We start from the raw sequence: 21,497 nt of genomic DNA on the forward strand, positions 1-21,497 counted from the left end.
AAGCAGCATCCAAGGGACTCCTGGAAGGGGAAGAGAGGGAGCGAGCGGGCGAGCGACTCAGTCCTGCAGAAAACTGACTCGAGGCGACGGAGGCAGACATGGAACATCAGCTGCTGTGCTGCGAGGTGGAGACCATCCGACGAGCCTACCTAGATGCCAACCTCCTCAATGACAGGGTGCTGCAGACAATGCTGAAGGCGGAGGAGACCTGCTCGCCCTCCGTCTCCTACTTCAAGTGCGTGCAGAAAGAAATCTTGCCATATATGAGGAAAATAGTTGCCACTTGGATGTTGGAGGTTGGTATCTTTCGGGGATTTTTCTCTCCAACCTCCGGCACCGAAATGAATTAAGCCGGAGAGCTGCTCCCCCATCTCCTGCCGCTCCCTGCCCCTCCACCCCCCCGCCCGAAATCAGTCCCCCCGCCGCGGCACACGTTGCTCTGCCTTCGGAGACGCCCGCCGGTAACGGGGGGACGCGGGCCGGGGCCACCGCCGCCGCCTGCCTCTGTCCCCGTTGCAGCAGCCGGCTCCCGCCGCGGAGGGGCGGCGGACGCCCCCCACCCCCGGCAGACCGCCTCGGGGGTGCCCCGCTGCCTTCTCTGGCCGTCGGGGCAAGGCGGTACCGGCGGCGGGGGGTGCGGAGCACGGCCCGCCCGGCGGCACCCCCGCCCGCCGAGCCCCCGGCCGCGCCGTGCGGGGCCGCCGGGAGAGCCCGCCAGTGAAATTTTGTCCCTTTTTTTTTTTTTTCTTGGGGATTTTATTTTAAATTAATATCCTTGTACACGTATGCAAGTGACTACTCGTGCCAGTATTATGCGCCATCTTTGTTCTTTTATTTGCAAAGCAAAAGTGTTTATTAATCGGGAGAAAAAAAAAAATTAAGCAAAGTCCCGGGGAGCAAAGCCAAGGGTGTGTGTTGCGGGGGGGAGCGGGGGCAGGGGGTCGGGGGAAGAAGGTCGGGGGCCGGGGGACCCAGCTGGGGCTGCGGGCAAGGGGGACCGGCTGGAGGGGGCTCCGGCATTTCTGGGGGGAGTTGCAGGGTGAAAGTTTCTTTGTTCAGCGCGAAGGGAGGCTGGAGCCGTGGTCACCCCTCAAAGGCACGCTTGTGCGGCGGCACCATCTGCACGGTCGCTTGGGAAAAGCGAGCTGCAAAGGGCCCCGTTCCCCGGCGGGACACGTCGGGGGGGGCTCCCAGCGGGAGCCCCGGGAGCTGGGCTACATTTTCGTGCCTTTTCGGAAGCGCTGTGCGCCCGCGATCTATTTTTAATTAATTTTTGAAAGCGCAGCGCCCTGCTTGCTCTGGGAAATGTCGCGCCCGGCTGTGCTGCAGGGCGAGAGAGGGAGGCAGCGAATTTCACTTCGGGGGGCCTCCCCGGAGCCCCTCAGCAGGACCACGGGCACGGGGCTCGGTAGAGGACCCCCGGCGCTTCATTTTCAACCTTTTTTGAGAGCTCGAATGATTTTTTAAATATTTTTAAATATTTTTTGAAAAGATGACGTCTGGGGAAATGAGGCTGGACGCCACCTTTGTGTCTCGACTAGAGAGGGGAATCGGCAGCACAACGGCAAATTAGATGAAAAAATAAAAGCTAAATAAATAAATCCGAGGGCAAGGCGGCTCTGCACCCCATTCCCTGACACGGGGGCTCGTATTTTCCTCCGCTTGCCTCTTTTTTTTTTTTTTTTCTTTAATATTTATTCTAGGGTCTGGAAAGATGGGGACAGTCCTCCTCTTCGATTTACCCCCCCCGTTTTACCATGAATCGCCTGCGGATTTCGCCTGCCACATTTCTCCCCACTTTGTCACTCGTGACTTTCTCTTTCATTTTGTTTGATGCCGCTCTTTTTCCCTTTTTTATCTGGTTCACCCCCCCGCTGCATTTTCCCCTTCGTCTCCTTCAACCTTGCCCTGCAAAGCCTGGGGGGCAAGGGGGGAGGAGGGAAGGCGAGGGCGGCGGGACAAGCCTAAGCTTTCGCCTATATTAAATTATTCTTCAACCATTTCTCTCTTTCTTCCAGGTTTGCGAGGAGCAGAAGTGCGAAGAGGAAGTTTTCCCCTTGGCTATGAATTATTTGGACAGATTTTTGTCGTTTGAACCCCTCAAGAAAAGCCGATTGCAATTGCTCGGAGCTACCTGCATGTTTGTGGCTTCAAAAATGAAGGAAACTATTCCTCTGACCGCAGAAAAACTGTGCATTTATACAGATAACTCCATTAGACCCGACGAATTACTGGTAATTTCACGTTTAATCACCTCGGGGGAAAAGAAAAAAAAAAAAAACACAAACCAAAACAAAAACCCCAACCCAAACCGGCCGGTTAGCAAGGCCCCCCGACACCGGGGCAGGCGGGGAGGGGGGCCTCCGCGCCGGCGGGGGGTGCCGGCGGCGGGCGGGAGCGGCTCCCCACGGCCGCAAGAGCCGGGGAGCGGGGCCGGGGCCGGGGCCGTGCCGACCACCCCCCCATCCGCCCCGGCCCCGCCGCCCCCCGCCCGGCCCCACCGCCAGCGCGCGGCTGTGCGCGGCGCGGGCGCCCCCTGGTGGCCCCGCGAGGGAGTGCGGCGGGCGCTTCCCGGTGCCCCCCGCCCCGGCCGGGGCTCCGCCGCGGGAGGGCTGCCCGCCCCGGGCCGGGCCGAGGGCCCCCGCGGCGGCTGCGGCTCGTCCGGCCGCCTGCGAGCGGAGCTAACCACGCTGTCCCTCTTCTTCCTCTTCTCTTCTCCCCTTCCCTCCCTCTTGTCTTTGCAGCAAATGGAGCTGCTGCTGGTGAATAAGCTGAAATGGAATCTGGCTGCAATGACCCCCCACGATTTCATTGAACATTTCCTTACTAAAATGCCTCTGGCAGAGGACACCAAGCAGATCATCCGTAAACATGCTCAGACTTTTGTGGCTCTGTGCGCTACAGGTATGAGCCCTGCACGTTAAGCAAAGCGCGTTGCTCCCCTACACGCGCCTACCCCCCGGCTCGTAAAGCTTCCCATAGCTGTGGTCTAAAGCAAGCTTGCAGAGCTGTGGGGAGGTAGCTTAAGCCCCGATTATTGCCCCTTGTTGTTTGCAGAAGGTGGATTACTTTGCAGAGGTAAGTTTTTTCAGAAGATACTTTGCTTCCGAGTCGAGTACATGGTGGTGTCGGGCTGGGAGAAGAACCCCCCCTTCTTTGTAGCTTAGCCGTGGAGCCGCAGCTCGGCGTGGCACGATCTCCTCACCCCTCTACACCAGGTTTTATGTGGGGGCTGCAAAAGGCTCGCTGCCCGTACGGGGAATCCCTCCCCGTGTGGATTTGTTCTTAAGACGTTTTTTTAAAGGCGGAGGGAGATTTGGCTTGTGAATAGCTCTGCGTGGGGGTTTTAAAACTTCCCTCTTCAAGTTGCCTCTTCCCCCCCCTCCTCGGTGGCCGGTGGATTGGAGGAGGGCCACGCAGCACAGAGGCTTTCCTGGCACAGGACCGAGCCGCTGCCATCTGCACCCTTCTGACCACGTGCTGTGCTGAAGCCATGTGCGGGGCCGGCCTCCAAAGACGCCGACTGTTCGCTAGGCCAGGTTTGCAGAGGCCTGATCTTTGGTTTCAAGGGCACCGTGCGTGCGCGCGCGCTGCTTCTTTGAAGTTCCATGTTTGCGTGTGGACTGTGTGTGTATGCATTTGTACATGTACCGGCTTTACCCACTGAACCCTAACGAGCGGGAAGGAAAAAAAGAGTTTTAGAAGCCTTTCTGTTCTCCAGATCTCGCTGTTCCCACAGGACAGAGTGGAGGAGCAGGGACAAAAGAAGTTCTAGAGGGAAGATACTCTGTTTAAACAAAACGTGCTCCGCGTGTTTTCTTTTAGTATGGCGAGGCCAATCCAGGAATGGCAAAAGAATAAGGAAGAAAAAGCAGCCAAAGCAAATGTTCTTTCACAGTAGCACGTAAAGAGGAATGCCAGACACTCTGTTGACACTGATAAAAACTTTAGTGTAAAGGAGATACGGTGCTTTAGTAAATGTTAATATTCAGTAGCAGTTGTTGTGCTAACAAAAAAGAGATCACGCCTGCATTTGGACTTGGGAAGAGGTATCCACACTTGAAAACCTCGTTGGGATGTGTGTGGTCAATGGCACAAACTAATGTTGCGTAGTTTTTGTTCCAGAGGTGGATTTGGTATAAAAAGGTTGAAGGAAGATTGCAGGCACTCGGAAGAAAAGTTTTATTTCACAGAATCGGCCCTACTGCAAGGCCTAAAGATAGAACGACCGAGCCATAAAAGAGAAATCTATAAACGCTGGCATTGCTCTTCATCTTGGGCTTAACATCAGCATAACGGGCAGTTCGTAGGTTAGATTGCCTGGAATAATGCTCAGTGTTCAGAGCGCTACAATCTTCAAACAGCCTTCAGACTACCTGCAGCAACATTTTTGGGAAATCAGACGTAACTCTCCATGCCAGATTCTACCAGATATGTCTGCTGCGACTCCGAATGCGTGATTTGCTAAGTTTGAAGCTTCCTCGGCTGTTAGCTAAAAAGAACAGCTACCCGGCCTCCCCTTTGGATATGGGGATGTTTAACCTAGGTTGTTGTGTTGGCAATGACAGGGATGAAAACAAGAGTAGTTCAAAGGTTGGAGACTTGCTAAGAGTCCAGTACTTTGATCTACTGTCGGTGTTGTTATGTTTCTTTTAGGAAGCACATCCAGAGCCTTTATTTAACACTGCTACACACCACAGCTGGAGAATGGATCAGTAAATGAGAACCATGTTCTGGGAGTTTTACTTAGCTTTTAAAAAAAACAGCGCTGAGCTCACCAGAATTGGGGCCCTCTTCAGCTCCCTACTGAAGTTGGGAATATTGCCTGGGGAAAGAGCACTCAGGAAGGCTGCCACTAGGCTCTGTATTTTTATTGTTATTTTTGGATGTCAGGATTTTCTCTACCTCTTGCTTTCCTCATGACTTCTTTGTTGGCTAGTGAAGATCACATGTGGCTTAAGTAGCATCTGGACTTTGCTTTGCTGTTGCTGGGTTGTGTTGTATTTCCCCTTGCCAAAACGAACCTAGATGGACTGCAAATGCGTTGTGCTGCCTGGATGCTGTGGGGCCCAATCCAAAGTCCACTGGAAACACTGACACTCGCTTAAGTGGCCTCAGGGGCAAGTGCAGTATATCCTTTGCTTGAAGTACCGCCTGTGTCCTCTACTGTAAAGGAGGGTCTCCTAAGAAGAGATGGCAAAGTAATGCCTACTTAGAAAATAAAATCTCCGCCAGTTGTCTTAAAAGGTGAAGGCTGTGGAAGTGTTTGTAGATGAGCGTGTATGCGTTTGTTCCAGAAAGAGAAGGTTACGCTGCAAGGTGAAGTTGAGGGGAATTCCTTCTAAGCTCCCTCTTCAGTTGTCTGGCTAGTAGAAGTGGATTTGTTTGATTTCGTTTAGTTTTTGAAAAATTATTTTCACCAAAGGATGTCTTTGTGCTGTGGTAGGTTTGAGAGAAAAAGCAAAAAAAAATAAAAAATTACCAGGGGTTGTTTGAAGTTAACACATAATTGAGCTTAATGAATGGGGCTTTGGCATGGCCGAGCAAGGCAGGGAGAGCTCAAAAGGAAGCAGGCCTCTTTTGGCCCAAGTTAAGACCAGTGTTGAGGGAGAACTGCAGCTCTATACAAGCATAACAATGAATAGCAACAAATATTGGAGCTTCAGCATTTCATTATGTTCCTCTGGTTATCAAAACATACCAGGCTCCTTTTATATTATTATTATTGCTATTATTATTGTTGTTGCTTTCCTCCTCTCGGATGGAGAAAGAAAGATCCCCCTTTGAAACAAGCGCATTACAATTCTCCTATTCTCTGGCCTTTATAAAATTGGAAGTCTCAAGGTATGTGACCAGTTGGAACCTGTTGCATCTTGCAGCAAGTGATTTATGTTCGCAGTTTTGATTTGCCTCAATGAAAAGATTTTCATTCATAGCCCCCAGCTCTCCAGACGGATGGAATTGCTGCTCCATTTAAAAGGGAAAAGGGGTGACTCGCCTTGTTAGGAATTTTTTTTAAAGCGCTGCAGCGCCTATATGCCTGCTTTGTCCTCCCTTCAGGGTGGCTGGCATTCTTCTCTCTCCTCCCCCTCCTCTCTCTCTCTCCCTCTCTCTCTTTTTAACAACGCTGAAGTTGTTTATTCTTTTTGGATGAAGTCTCAGATAGGCTACTGGGGATGTGTGCTTCAATTGATGGGGCCCCCTACCCCATTGTGGCTGTGTCAGGTCTAATTCATCTCACCGAAGCCCCCTTGTTCCTGAGCGCTCAATAGCGCAAGATGAGGCGATGGAGGCTGACAATGATGCCACACTCTTCACTTGGGGGCATCCAATTACAGGCGAGAGGGGCCCCCTGATTAATATGCTGAAATTAGTGGCCTCTGCCACAAATAATTCCTTGTTGAGTTGCAACAAAAAGGCAGTCCATGCTGCTTGTCTGGAGTGGTTATAGGGACAGACACAAACTGGTCATTTAAACTTCATTATCACTTTTCCACCTTGGAAAGAATGAGGGTGTGACTGTGAATTCATGTTCTTGTTTACTGCCCCGTTTAAAAGAGGAACGCAAATATTAATCCCAAACGTGATCCTGTCAGGACAGACTCGTTAAACATACACATTTTCGTCGTGTTCTGTTTGTGGACTCAGTAAATAGTGGCGCGAACGCACTGCTGCCGTACCCCTCTGAGCAACCCAATCTTGGTGGAATTCGTGCTTGTCTACTGAAATCCCTCATTTCCAAAGTCTACCTGCAACTGTGCATCAGTATTTCAGTTAGGGGACTGGCTTTGGAATGTATATACTGTCAATAAGCAGCCTGGACTATTTTGATTTTTGGGAATGACGGAAGCTTGCTAGAAGGTGGGTGTATTTATATCTGGCCGGAAATGGGCAGATTAGGAAAAGGGGATAAACTGAATTTATTTTAAGCACGGCAACATAAATGAGGTGACTTTAGATCAAGCTTGATCAAGCTTGCCTTTTTGCTGGCAGTGCATCACAAAAGTTTGGCCACAATTCATCGTATCAGTTTAATTTTGAAGGTTCATAGAACGCTGGGCGAAACGCCCCTTTGAAGGTGGGTATTGGTCTGGGCTACAATGGAGTGTCAGAGGTATATGAATAGATTCATAGAGACGACTTTCATAGACTCTTTAGTTTCATAGAAGTCTTTAGTTTCACTGGTAAAACATTTACACAAAAGTTATTTTACCATAATAAAGTAGATGCATGATTTAATACTTAAACTGTTCCACTGAGCCCTCTAAGCTGTCCATTCCTTTGATTTCATTCAAGGGTTTGACAGATGGTTTATAGTTTTTCAACTCGGAGGAAGTTGTATTCTGATAAAAGCCATCTCAGGTTCTTGTGTATAATGTGGCATTTTCCTTTCTTCGTCACAAAATTAGACGTTTACTTATGCCACTTACTTCCTTTGTTTCCGATTCTCCTCCAAGGTGTACACTGCCACGGATCAAACGCATTCCTGTTCAGCAGAAAGAGTCTTAGCATTAAAACGTGGATTATTTTATTATTAAGCAAAACAAAACAAAAACCAAACCAAAACCATGCGAAATGGCAGAGATAGCCCCTTAAGGAATCATGGGAGTGGCTTTGTGGAGAGACCTACAGCAATGCAGTCTGGAAGGGGGCCCAGCCTCTTGTCAGCATGGTGTCACATCAGAATGTAACTGATTGTCCGCCAATTCTTGGGACCCCCGTCACTTAGTTATGCCACATTTACATTAAATCCCTGTTGCCAGGACGGATGGCAGCCACTGACAAGAGACTAGGTTGAGACAAAGCATTTTTAAGATGAAACCTTAATTTAAATATGGATTATCTGCCTCCTGACAGGGTTAAGCAGTCTTTCTCTTTCTTTCTTTTTGTTGATGATGTTGTTCATTAAAGCTATATTCCTTTGAATGTCAGTGCAAAAGTTTTCTGCTTTAAAGGGCCCGAGGATTCCTTGTTAGGGTGCACCTCGGATCTGATCGTGCGAAACACGAATGCGAATAGGTTTTCTCAGATGTGTAGTGCCATTGACCCCAGTGGCATTATTCACACCAGCAGAGTATTTTAACGTTTGAAGAACGGGGGCCCTGCTTATGATAAAAATACCTCAGAGTGACGAATGGCCTCCCCGGCTTAGTGCTGAGAAGGGCTACTCACTCAAGTACAGTTGCTCATGTGCGTAAGTGTTTACAGGTTCGGGCCTGTAACAGTTTAGAGCAGGAGGCACCTTTCTGCTCCCAATTTTCCCTACCTTTTCGGATGCAATCGTTGGCAGCTGAAGCCATGCTGGTAGAGGAGTGTATGTGTATGGGCAGGCTTCTCCTAAAGCAATCATTTCAGTCTTTTTTTTTCTCTCTCCTTTCTTCATACAGATATTAAATTTATTTCAAACCCACCTTCCATGATCGCAGCTGGCAGTGTGGTAGCAGCTGTGCAAGGCCTGCATCTGGGGAACACTAACACTTTCCTCTCCTATCAATGCCTCACACATTTCCTATCACAAGTTATCAAATGTGATCCGGTAAGTGACTCTTTCTCTCGGTTGATCTCCTGCCTTAAGAGTTTAAGAATGAATGCCTGCTTACTGCCTAGTAGCTAATCAGACAGCAAATCTTGATAAAAGTCGAACCTCAGAGTGCGGTTTTTGAACGTGTTCTCTTGTGTCCGTCCCAGTTACTTAGCTGTCGTTATGTCCATTAATAATCGGTGATTACACCGCTGCAGTTCACTGATAGGAATGCCACATCCAGCTCTAATGTTTGTAAGAGAGGCGTTATCTGGCAAAGCAAAGGAAACCCTGCATTGATTTAGGATGTTGCAGAGCCCGTGTTTGGTTGTACGTCATTAAACCAGGAGTCTGTGTAAAACAAAACTTAGAAAATAAGACGAGGAAATAGTTACCGAGACCTCGTGGTATCTCTGACCCTATCTTTGACCATTCTTGAGGCCTTTTATTGTGCCAAGTGGTGTGAAAAAGCCCTTCTTAAAAGAGTTCTAATGATCTAATTTGGTTTATTACGTGCTAGACCTGCACAGTAGCTGGTATTGAATTCCTTTTCGGAACAAATGCTTGTCCCACGACTCTCTGACGAGGTAGATGGTCCTCACAGACTCTCATTTTGCCCTGCAGCTTCCAGGAGATGCACATCAGTAACTAGTGAGCAATAAACCTTTCATGAATGAATGGGCCAGGAAGGGAGCCTACAAGGAAGACCTAAAGTCAATGATCCATGTCATAATGGTGTGTGAAGTTCGGGCAGAGTTGAGCTTTGTTTTGTAACAATGTGGAAGACCAATAAATAGATGCTTTAAAAAGGTTCTTGTGAGGTCTCCAAGCGCTGGACAATGAGTCAAATAAAGACAACTCTGTGGTTAGCGGCAGAATCTTTGAGATGCTGTTAAATTATTTTGTACCTTAGTAATTTAAATACGTAGAGAACTGTACTAGTCCAGACACTGCAAAACTAGGTTTGTATAATTGGACTCCGTTGACAGGACTGAGTGATTTCTGGAAAGATGAATGCATTATAATTAATTATTCGCAAAAGAATATTTTACTTTTGATAGACTCTGAAACAATTGCTGACAAATATGATATCTCAGCTTATTATTTTGATCACCTTGACAATGCCTCAGTATTGAGCACGTTATTTTTGCCATTTATATTGCTGCAGCTAAAATAATATGGATCCAGTGCTGAAATGTAAAATACTACAAGAACTTGAAATGCTCAGTTTGGCATGTACATGTAATGCTTTTAGTCTGTTTGTGAACAATGTCGATATTTCAGTGTATGGTTGGCCACCATCCAGTGCGAGGCAGCTGAAGCAGGTACTGAGGAAAAATACTAGGCTTGCTATCTGTGCTGACAGTATCTGATTCAAACAAAAACATTATTTAATCATTCGTGATACAAAGCATTGAAGTAGATTCTCTCACATCTTGGAGAACAGCAGCATGTCCTTATGTGACTTGACTTAGTTGATTACAGAGCTCTTTTAAAAGAAAAGGAAGTAGTTTTAGCAAGAAGAATCCTTGGTTCTTTTTATTGTCCAGAGTCACTGCAAGGCCACAATCTGTATGGCCTGAACTTAAAGTTAAGAGCTTTAAAAGGGAGTAACTCCCTTCCAGCTTTCTTCGCTAGATGTATTCATGTGTTAGAGCAGCTAGACTTAGAAGTAAGGTTTTTTGTATAGGTTGCTACAGAAAATAAGCATCATAAAATTACAGCCATGTATACCTATGCTGTTGTTTTTGTAATGGAATAAGGAAACAGCATTTTTTACTACTATTTCTTTGAGTGGAGAAAACTGCTTGGTTTCATACATAGCATCGATTCCCCTGCATAGAGAATTTCCCGTAAGATGTGACTATGTAGTCCATGGTATCAAATGTTATTCCTATTATCTTATTTCACTAGCATGTATATGAAATTTGTTACTCCACAGTGATGGTTCCCCTTGTCAGACCGCACAAAGGAATAAGCTTTATATTGGATTGTCGTGAAATATTAAGAGCATGCATTTATAACATGGCTAACATTCTCCCTGATTATCTATTAGCTAGAGCAGCTGGTCTGTTGGATTTCAGGTTATATAATTACACTTTTTTACCTTTAGTCTCAAAGAAAGCTGAATCTAAAGTAAAATGAATATCACCTGATTGGAATTCCTTTATGGTTCATGTTTACATTGGTAGGAGTCCAATTTCCCATTTTGCCTTTGATCAGGGGTAATTAGAAGTCAGATAATCACAATTAGAAGTCTTGGGCTGTCTTCCATCATTCTATTCTTGACCCCATCATCCAAACAGATTGAATTTTACCTGACATTCATTTCCAGGCCAGAAATTTGCTAAACTAGATTAGATTGGGTTTCCATGCTGTCTGTTAGTACATTGGAATTCGTCTCCTGCCTGCCCCTACTCAGAGGCACCTTCAAACATGTGCTTGTTATCCAGAAAGGGTCAGGCAGTAACAAAGGATTTCCAAGCAGTTTCTTTTTTGTTGTTGTTTGTTTCCTTTAGTATCTGACCCTGGAGTCTGATCATGTCTACTGTGTGTGTTAAAGGTATTTGACCGCATCAGTTAAGCGAGCAAGTCTTTTTTTTTTTCCACCGAGGAGCTTAATTAATCCAGGAAGGGTTTATGACCTTGAACAAACTGTAGGCATTGAAAATTTGGGTAGTGAAGCAGAAAAGTTGTTGGGAGAAGTTATCAGAGTAGTGCACAAGTTTTGTATTTGCTTTTCAGTGTTGAGAAGTCCTGAGAATGAAAAAAGCTTTGGTGAGGTTTTTCATAGTGCATGTTATATTTTGCAGTTATTTTTGCTAGCTCTAATACATTCCTGCAGACAAACTATTCAGCTCATATTCATCTGAATAAGAAGCGATTTGAACAAAAATGCCTAAAACATTAAAAAAATACTCTTCATTCAGCTGTAGCTTAAGACATAGTCTGTTCATAATAAATTGTAATGATTATGTTTTTAAAAAAAATACAGTTACAACATTCTATACTCTGAGAATCTCACAGGAAAAAAAAATTTCTGTGGTCAAAAATTACCTTTAAATTACGGAGTCCTGTAATGACTGGACTCCAGAGGGAGAATAATAGGTATTTATAGAAATTCTGTTTTCAATGCTTTTAGTTTTCAGAGCTCAAACATGCAAATGGTAGGATTAAAAAAAACCCCAACACAATAACCCCACCAAAACCTAGAAAACAATCCCCCCCCAAAAAAAAAGCAAACAGGGTTCATTTTGCTCTGAAAATGGGCTTTCAGTTTGGGCCAGTGAACATGCCACCTTGTTAAAATGGAATTATCCTCAAAAGTGCCTGGATTTGTAAAACCAAAAATACCTAAACCTGTATTCATGTACTCTTTTAACACATCGAATTCCAAGTGTGACTGAGGTACGTGGTGCAGGAGATGCCAGTAGGAGCCTTACAGTCAGGATGGATCTTGAGAAGTGCTGAAAGGACTTCATAGAGATCTTATTGTGAAGGCCAGAGGTATGTAGGAGCCAAAGGCATGATGACTTTAGGATATGAGGCGTTTCTTTTTGTCATTTAAAACACTGTGTGTCTCTGTCAAGAGGAAATATTACACTAGGGTTTAAACCAGAAAAGGTCATAGGTTATGTGTTTTCAGTGAGCTGTAACTGATGGTCTGATCTGCTTAGAGGTAGGATTAACCTCCCTCTCTCTTAGAAAGGACTTGCAGAGAATTGTTTGCTTGGGTTTCTAATCTTATTTTACCCCAAATGCCATGTGCCCTTATTGGTGGCAGAGGAGATGCTTGTGGTAGTGGAATCAGTGAAAAGCTGGTAGATCACACAAGAAGCCTCTGAATGAAGGCAGAATTGAAACTGGGAAATAAAGAAAACAGCAGGCAGGTCACCCTCTCAGGAAAACAACATTCATTCTCAGTCATGCACATCCTAACACTTTTGACGGCAATTTATCATGGAAGACTGGGTTCACCGCAAGGGCTAACACAGGTCATAGGTTAAATCAGAAAAGGCAGTACTGAAAGGAAACTTCAAAGTCCTTAATACACAGAGTTAAATATGTTCGGGAAAAGCTTATGATGTTTGTTATAAAGGTATGAGTAAACAGCATGCTGGAGGAATTTTGGCAAAATGTAGTGTGATTTTTCTGCCTATTTGAGGCACCATTTGTGTTGTTGCAGTGGCTTTGAAGAACACAACCATAACTTGCTGAAAGTTGAACAGGTTGAGCTAACAGGCCTTCTCCAGTTCTAATGGCTGAGGATCGCTAAGTAGAATTGGATGTATCTACTCATGCTGTGGTTTAACGCCTAGGGGAAGTTACCTTTCCGCATAAGAGATGTCATCCTGCTTAGTGCTTTATCCTTTTAATTCACACCAAAGTCTGCAAGCAGCAAGGCTGTTGCACCCCTCCTGAACACTCAGTAGGACGGTATGTGCATTTAGCTCTGAGAAAATGCTTTTGAAGCAGGGGAAAGAGATCTCGCCCCGACTTGAGATTTCAAGGTGACTGTGGTAGCAAACTGAAAGCTTGACAGCACTTTATAACGCATGGTTATGAAGATGCTTAGTGGTGCTTCTGAAAGATCTTTCAATTTTGGGGTCAGACAGTCCAGTAAATTTTTTGGTTCAGATGATTTCTGAATTAAAAATCAGTTCAGTAACTAGAGCTGCCCACTGCTGGACGTACCAGCAGTTGGTAGGCAACTTTGGGCACGTATATCTAAATACATCTATATGGTGCTTCTATCTAAGAACTTACCGGAACTCAGCCTGGAAAATCACTATTTGTGACCATCACTTCTAGTAGTCTGTACTGCCAAAGTGTTTCCATGGTAAAAGTAGAAATCATTACAGCACCAGCAATACTTGGACCAACTCTGACTCCAGCCCAGTTTCATGTCTTTGCAGCTCCACTCGTTTAATTTTCATTGATTCACACTACTGTCCAGTCAGACTGTTCCTATTTTTTCAAAAAATATAAAGGGTCAGTGAGGTAAAAGATAGTATGAGTGGACTTTTACAGAACTGTTGAAGTTTTAACAGCACAGGCAGGAAAGTGCAAGCTACAACATCTTACCGTGTCACGGTCCTGCCCAGGTTAGTTACTACATGTGTCGTTGTAGTGGAGCGTTCATCATATTCAGTTGTAGACCTATGGGCTGAGGCTAACAACGAAACAGCAGTCATGGTTTGTCCAGAGGACCATGTATGGAGATGCTCACCTAGGCCATTAAATAGAAGATGGTAAGAGTTAGCTGCTGAAGTCTGGATCCAGGCTAGCATCCTGCAGAAAATGGGGTAACTTGTCCAATCGTTTACTGTTCAGTGTTTCTCTTGCTCTTCCCCTGCTCCTTTCAGTCTGCTGCCCTGTCAAATAACTAGAGTGTATTTCTCCTGCTTTTTCAAGAAATGGTATTTGGTCTGTGATCTTACTTTTCTAAAGGACCCTGGGTCTTTTTCTCCTTCCATTTAATCTTCTCTAGGATTGTTTACGAGCCTGCCAAGAACAGATCGAATCCCTCCTTGAATCCAGTCTACGTCAGGCACAGCAGCACAACATATCTTCAGAAACAAAGACTGTAGAGGATGAAGCAGACCTTTCCTGCACACCTACTGATGTGCGAGATGTGAACATTTAAGAGGACTTCTTCTAATGGGTTTGCTTGGCGAGAAAAGCAGACAAAGAAAGGGCATCTGAGAAGGAATCAGCATCAGGATCTCCCCCCCAGAAACCCTTTTCTCCAGGACATTTTTATACCAGAAGGGAAAACCAGTCTTGTTATATTTTTTTTCTTGCTCTGTCTCCCTTCCATCTGTGACTTCAAACAAACAAATAAACAAAAAATACCCCAAAAACTGTCTTAAAAAAAGAAAAAAATAGTATTTGCATTACCCCCAGGGGTTTGTGCTACAAAAATAGAGGATTTTATACAATAATAATCAACTAGTTTTTATATTAAAGTGTTCTTGTCTGTATGTTGTAAAAATAGGCATTAACACACAAAATGTCTCCAGGGGAGGTATTAGATTTGATTTCTTACATATAAAAACAAACCAACCAACCATTTTTAAAGTAGAAGAGGGTTTTTTTTTTTTGATAGTAAATGAAATACTTTTTTTTTTCCTTTAAAAAGCATAGCTTTAACGCAGTTCTAGGCTTTTCTGTATCTTGCTTGCTTATGCATTTAGTCACTTTATAATTCATCTGTAAATGTTTATTTTATTTCCTTAGGTTTTTTTATCCTCTTCACCTTATAAATGGTTAACGTAACCCGTAAGTTAGTGTATGTTAGTATGCAGCATTATTATATGTTAATCTTTTTTTGTGCCTGTGGATTGCCTGTGCGTAAGGTGTTTGTAGGGTTCCAGCGTAGCATTGTTGGGAGAGGCCAATGTACTACTCATACGATACTCTATTATAAAGAGAAACCGAAATAGTGACATAATATATTATATTTTTGTAATCTTCATATTTTTGTAGTTACCTGTGTAAATGCTGGTCTGACCCCACAGATATTCAGCCTAATTATGGTCAGGTTCAATCCACAGTTTAGTCTTTTTGTTTGTTTGTAATATTCTAAAACCATTCCATTCAAAGCACTTTCAGTCCATTAGATATAGGAAATACATTCTTTTATTGTGTGGGAATTTTTTTTTAATGGAATGGTTTGGAAATATATAAGTGCTTGTTCGCAAACTTGGAATTGCAAAGCAAGTGCATTTAACTATGGTGTTAGAGGAGAGGTGATATTTTTTTTTTTTCCGAAGGTTGTGTTCCAGTGAGAGAAATTGCATTCACAAATTGCCAGGATATCTTCCTATCCTTTTCTATAGAAAAGTTGAAGTTTAGAAATCCTTTGGTGCCAACTCATCTTTTTATAAATTAGGGGCCTTAAAGGTTCACATATAGGACACATAGTTTAAGGATTGTCGCTAGATGTTTTACAACTGAAGGTTTTTAAACACTAAAATATATAATTTATAGTTAAGGCTAAAAAGAATATTTATTGCAGAGGATGTTCGTAAGGCCAGTATGATTTGTAAAATAATGCAATCGCCCCTTTTTAAAAAAAATCTTCCTATCCTTGATGTTGCAGTTTTAACACAGCTTATTAAAGAAAAAAGGACACGCTTCAGAGAACAAACCCAAAACAAAGCAGTCTATTTGGCCCCTTCCTATACATTTTTCAAAAGCAGTCTAACCCTGAAAACGCCATAGTTAATAGATATGAAAATTGGAGTACTTGAAAGAAGTTCTTATTCCAGTATATGCCCCATTTTTTTATTTAGCTACAAATAGAAAATTTGCACATCTTGGCTATGTATCTTTTTATTATTATTTTAGAAAGTAGCTGAAGGGACGTGGACATAGCTGTTGAAGTTGATGCTCGAGGAGAATGTGATGGTGAAATGTATGTGAGAAAACTGCCGCTAAGGTGTTGATTGTAAAAAAACCAACAACAACAACAAAAGAAAACAAAAAGAGAAAAAAGAAAAAAATTAAAATTAAAAAAAAAAAAAGAAAAAGAGAAAAGGAGTGGATGCTCCATTTTTATTGAGCTGCTATGGATAAATTCCCAGCATGGTTTGAAAAAAAAAATTAACATTGCTTTTCTGTATCTTTGTCATTGTGTTTTGCTGCTATTTTGTGGATCAGTTTTTTTTTTTTTGTTATACAATGTCATATACTGCCATGTTATAGGTTTTAATTTTCTCATAGAAAATTATATTATTGACATCATTTTTTGTAGATTTTTTTATGTGATCAATTTTTACTTAATGTGATTACTGCTCTATTCCAAAAAGGTTCCTGTTTCACAATACCTCATACTTCAGTTAACCACGTCTAGACCAGGTTTTAATGTTCGTACACAGTGCCTCATAGTTCTACTGCAAATGGAAATGCATCGAACGTTATTCTGAATGGGTCTCGCGATTTGCAACTAGGTTGCATTAATTTAAAAACAGCAGACATTTCAGAAGATCAAGTAATGTCAGTTTTTTTGTTGTTATGCATTTTATAAAGCTGGATTCTTTGTCTGATCTGGGGTTTATTATCATAGTAGTTTTAAGCTGTGTTATTAGCCACATTGATATATGAAAGGTGCATTATAATATAACTCTTGTATGCCACCTGATGTGGTTTCCCATCAGTTGGGACACATCATCTGGTATGATAGGTTATCTTCTGGAACTCTGAGTATTTTGTGTGTTTAATCTGTTATGATATACTAGTTTTTTGTTTGTTTGTTTGTTTTTTTAATTATAGCATAATGCTAATTTAAAAAGCCTGTAAATCTCATAAATAAGCCAGCTAACAGAGTTGTATGCTGAAGAATAATCTAGCTGTTGCCTGTATGCTGCTAAACCAAAACAGAATTAGAACTCATTTTGAGGCAAATGCAGTTAAGATCCTACATAGCGCATAAATAAAGCATTGCAATGCTACTAGCAGTCGCAGGACCCAGGAGGACTGGATACATTCTGTCCAAATTTCAGGAACATTTCTTACTGCTTACCTCATAAAACACTTCTGTTTGTGGCATCTCTGTGTCTCTGAACCAAACATGATTATTGAGTTAGTGCTTGTTGGTTATATTATGTGCTACACTGAGTGGCAGTGTGTACTGCAAACTCCTTTAAAATATTGTATGTACTAAAAGGCCAAATCCAGAATACGTGGGTTCATGTGCCAACAGAGATGCTTTATTTGTCACATTATTATAACAATCTGTAGTAAGCAAGCAATTCAGATTTGTACATTTTTATATTGTACTTATTGGCATCACTGGTCTGAAATGCACATTTTCACCAACAGACCTGTAACAGACAAGTTTCCAGCAAAAAAACTAAAGTCTAGAAATAAAATTGGTAAAACCCAATGTCTGCTGCTTGGTGTCTTTTTTTTTTTTTTTTTAATTCCCTTCATGAATGATGAATGGTAGTAACTACCTGATGCAGTGAGTAAACCACATGACATTTTCTGGTTTTGACTCTCTGTGCTTTAATAGTTGCAATGCTGAAAACCTTTTGGAAACCGTAGGCATTTTTAGCAATGGGTAGGTGACTGCCCTTAAAAAAAAAAAAGCCCTGACTGCTTAAAAAAGCAAAATAATTTTTTTGCTGAAGACTTTCTTTTACACATCTAAGGTAATTACCCAGAGTAAAGCAATAAAAGGTAAAGTAGGTCTTGGATGGTACAGAATGCCTGTTTGTATTTAGTTATCAGCGTAAGGTTTTGTGTCCTAGAATACCTTTATAGAAGAAAGTTTGTTTTAAAAGTGGTAAGGTTAACCTGCCTTTTCCTTCCCTTCCCCTCATACACAGCTTTTGCATCTTACTATTGTATCAGTAAGATAATAAGGAATAAACCAGAAAAATGTAAAAGCCTAATAAAAACATATAAAAGAGAACTGGATATAGAAGGACAGAAATTATATATGGTTATAAAGTAAAATGAGAAAAAATTGTAACCTGTGTCCCAATTTATTACAAGAGATGAAAATGGCAGATACAGCTTATTCTTAGTGGAGAACGGTCAAGCTTCTAACCGATGTACTTGAATATTTACCCTATGAAAATATTTCTGCCTTAAAAAACAGATCAATCCACATAAAACATCAAGTGCTTGTCTCACCTGTTGCAAATTAGAAATCTAGTATCTGCTTCCTCAGTTTCTCATTGACTAAACTTCACATTACAACTGATTCTACGCAGTACGTGCAGCAAAGGAAATGAAAAACGAGACTCCCAAGTTAACACCTAACACATTAATTACAGTCTAGTGCAAAATAAGTTTGTCTTGGTGCAGTTACCAATGGATGGGAAACCATCTGCATCAGAAGAATCCCAGTTGAGCCTGTATTAGCTGGCAGTTTCCCAGTCACTTCAGGCAGAAACCTGAACCATGGGGCTCACTGTAAAATCACAGGTGGGTGAAGTAATAGCAGTACATAGCGTCACCCGTACTTTTCTCCATTCAAAATGGGAAGCTCCTCAATATGGTCAAGTTACATTGGTAGGCCATGGAGGAAGATTCATATAGCAGTGAAAGAAGATCTGAACCAGATTCACAGTGACCGATCAAGCCAAAGCTTAAATTGAACTCCGTCAAAAACAACTAATTTTTCCCACACAGATCTTTCATTAGTTTTCCGTAAAATTTCAGCATATTTTAAAGAAAAAACAGGAAAAACCACCCCCAAACCTCGCTTTTTTATCACTGGTGGCTAATACCTCTGATTTTAAATGTCTGAAAAGTTGAGTGAAGACATACTTATGAATTCTTGATTTAGGATGAAACCTTTTTGCTGATAAAAAATTAAAATGAGAAATTTAAACTTTTATTTTGTTGAACATGTTAAGGGGGGCTTTGCCTTTCCTATCTGCTTTATAAACTCTATTAAACCAACTGAAGTGTTCTGTGACTTAACTAGGCTTAAGCCCACATAGTCAGCTCCGCTGTTTACATTTTCCTTCTCTCAAACATCATCTCTAAACGCAGACTACTAAATTTGAATGTTGGGTTAACTATGCCAGTATTACTCACATTGCAAAGGGCAGAAAGACAAGAATGTAGCAAGAAAAACAATTTACTATAGGCTGCAAAAAATATGCATGTTCAGCTAGGCTATGCTGTAGCTTATTAAAGGGAAAAATACTGCATTTTCTTACATCAGGTTCAGTTGCACACACAGAAAAACCTCCAAAAGACCTCCAAAAAAACCTCCTCAATTCCATTGCTGAACTCAGACTGACTGACAAGCTTGGACCATTTAAGAACACTTAAATTCGCATACTCTTTATTAAAGACTAAACAAGATCTGTTAAATGTAAAAAGTTAGAATCCACTTACATTCAAGCGTATCTGGCATTTTAAGTGATAGAAAACTCCAGAAGATGGAGGAGAAAGTGAAGCTTGGCGCTATTATTTCAAAGGAGTCATAGGAATGACCCAGGCATGTGGGCTAGATACTCTGATAAAGATGCCTGGCATCGCCATTGAAAAGCTACAATGGGACAAAGGCAGTAAAGCTATAAATGATGGCATTTTAATGAATTCCTGCCAGCATCATTTTATGGGAAATGTACCTCTTCAGACAAACATGGTATTTTTACGATCCCACAAATATAATTGATAATAGTAATTGCATTCGCATGGCAAACATAGATTCCCATCTGGCTTTTGACTGAGTTCAACTGAGTTTTGACTACTCCAACCAAATGATGAGAAAGGGACTGCAAATTAGTCAACTGGATTGCACTGATCATGTGAGACTTGCCAGACTTCTGATTTTGTTCTTTAGGGTCAAGGACTACAAATTAGGAGCAAGACAAAAGTCATCCTTTTGTTTCTTTAATGTGATAGACATTAAAGAAGGAAAACAGAAATAGTTTCTTGGTGATCCCATTAGCAACTGCAGACCCCTACTTAGATCTGTCCTATTTTGTGCCTGTGTGAAGACTATGTATTAAAAAGTCTTCTTATTTCAGGGAAGTCACCAAGTATTCACAGCCACCATTTTCCTGAGTGCTCTTACCTCAAGAGGGAACTACTGGCAGAACTGTGTGCTCACAACAAACCAGGAATGAGGCACTCAGGCAGCATCTTCACTCTGCATGGGCCAGGCTGATGCAGAAGCACCAGCCGCAGTGTGTGGGCAACAGATCTGCTCCTGGGGTACACACCACCACTTCTACTGAACTCCTGAAGCTGGTTTTAATGTCAGCTTCAGAGCATCAATTCCTTCACAGAACAGTCCCAAGCTTTTAGGAAGCAGCCACTACCATACACAGACCAACACAACAGCTTTCATTTTCTCAAGTTGCCTCTCTGGACACAGGAGACTGTGTTTAGTGCCTGCTAGTGGTCTTCCCTCTTAATACAGTAGGGAAAAAAAAAAAAATCCATCTGTGTGGATTTCACCTCTCTTCTTATTTTAATTATGGCTTATATTACTTTTCTTATTTATGATAATATCCTTGAAGAAATACAATAATTACTGTTTATTTCAGATTTAAAAAAACACCACGTAGTGATCCATCTCAAAACTAGAATACCACTCTATTCACTCACTTGAAGTCTGCAGCAGAAAATTATATTCCCACCATATTTAAAATGTATGCTAACGGACTGTCACAGTACAATCTTCCCTGCTAAGATGTCTGTCAAAGGGTGAAGCCTACCTGAAAGCCAAAGACAGCTCAGTCAAATGAGACCTTGACTACATCTGCTCAGCTCTGACTAATCTGGCATGAACTTGAAAACAAAGCAGCAAAGAACGTCATTAGGCAACTGTTGCTAAATTCACACTTGGTAACACATTCGGGGTGGGTGACCAGAGGGCGATAGCAACCTCCTCCCCACCAGTAACTGGCCTTAGATATGGAAAAAGAATGGTCTGTCACCTTGTGCTGACAAATATATAAAGCAATAACTGGCTAAGAGGATAACCCCTCAGGACTGGAGCGAGCTCCAGGTACAGGTATCTAATACCATCAAGAAACCCAAACCAAAGGAGGAATCGCTACTTGCACAGGCCACGCTCCAAGGCAGGACCTGTCATGTTGACTAGTTGGAGCAGGAGAACTCTTCTCCTGGGTCCGTGTGGTGAAGGTCTAGGGCTTTGACTTGTATGTGTAGCGCATGCATCACAGAATGGAAATTGCTATCCGCTCACCATTCCCAACCTGCTAAGTAAATAAATTTTAGATTGTATGTTGCTGCGCGGTGCGGTTTTATTTCATCCATCCCACCTGGCTGCCTTGTGACACTTGTCTTAACCCATCCACAACCTATACACCATTAAATGCTTCGTCTCCTACAACAGCTAACACGTTACCCACCGTAAGGATGTTACAAGTAACATCAGCACCAGTCTTCAAGGAGCTGGGCTGAGATGGGCAAATCATTTAACAAAGACCACGGAACCACCACTAGAGCATTACGACAACTCACCTGAGCCAGC

General features: G+C 42.7%; 1 protein-coding gene across 1 annotated transcript; it reads left to right on the top strand.

The window, feature by feature from the left end:
• Positions 1-98: 98 nt before the first annotated feature.
• On the top strand, positions 99-16,063 carry CCND1 (cyclin D1; the record flags this gene model as incomplete). Its single annotated transcript, XM_082000414.1, has 5 exons — positions 99-296; positions 2,019-2,234; positions 2,745-2,904; positions 8,388-8,536; positions 14,013-16,063. 5 exons carry the CDS (start codon positions 99-101, stop codon positions 14,166-14,168), a joined length of 879 nt encoding a protein of 292 aa, XP_081856540.1. The 3' UTR covers positions 14,169-16,063.
• Between the last annotated feature and the right edge of the window lie 5,434 nt (positions 16,064-21,497).

This window comes from Phaethon aethereus (assembly GCF_964289735.1).
Source record: "Phaethon aethereus genome assembly, chromosome: 5".
Lineage (NCBI taxonomy): Eukaryota > Metazoa > Chordata > Aves > Phaethontiformes > Phaethontidae > Phaethon > Phaethon aethereus.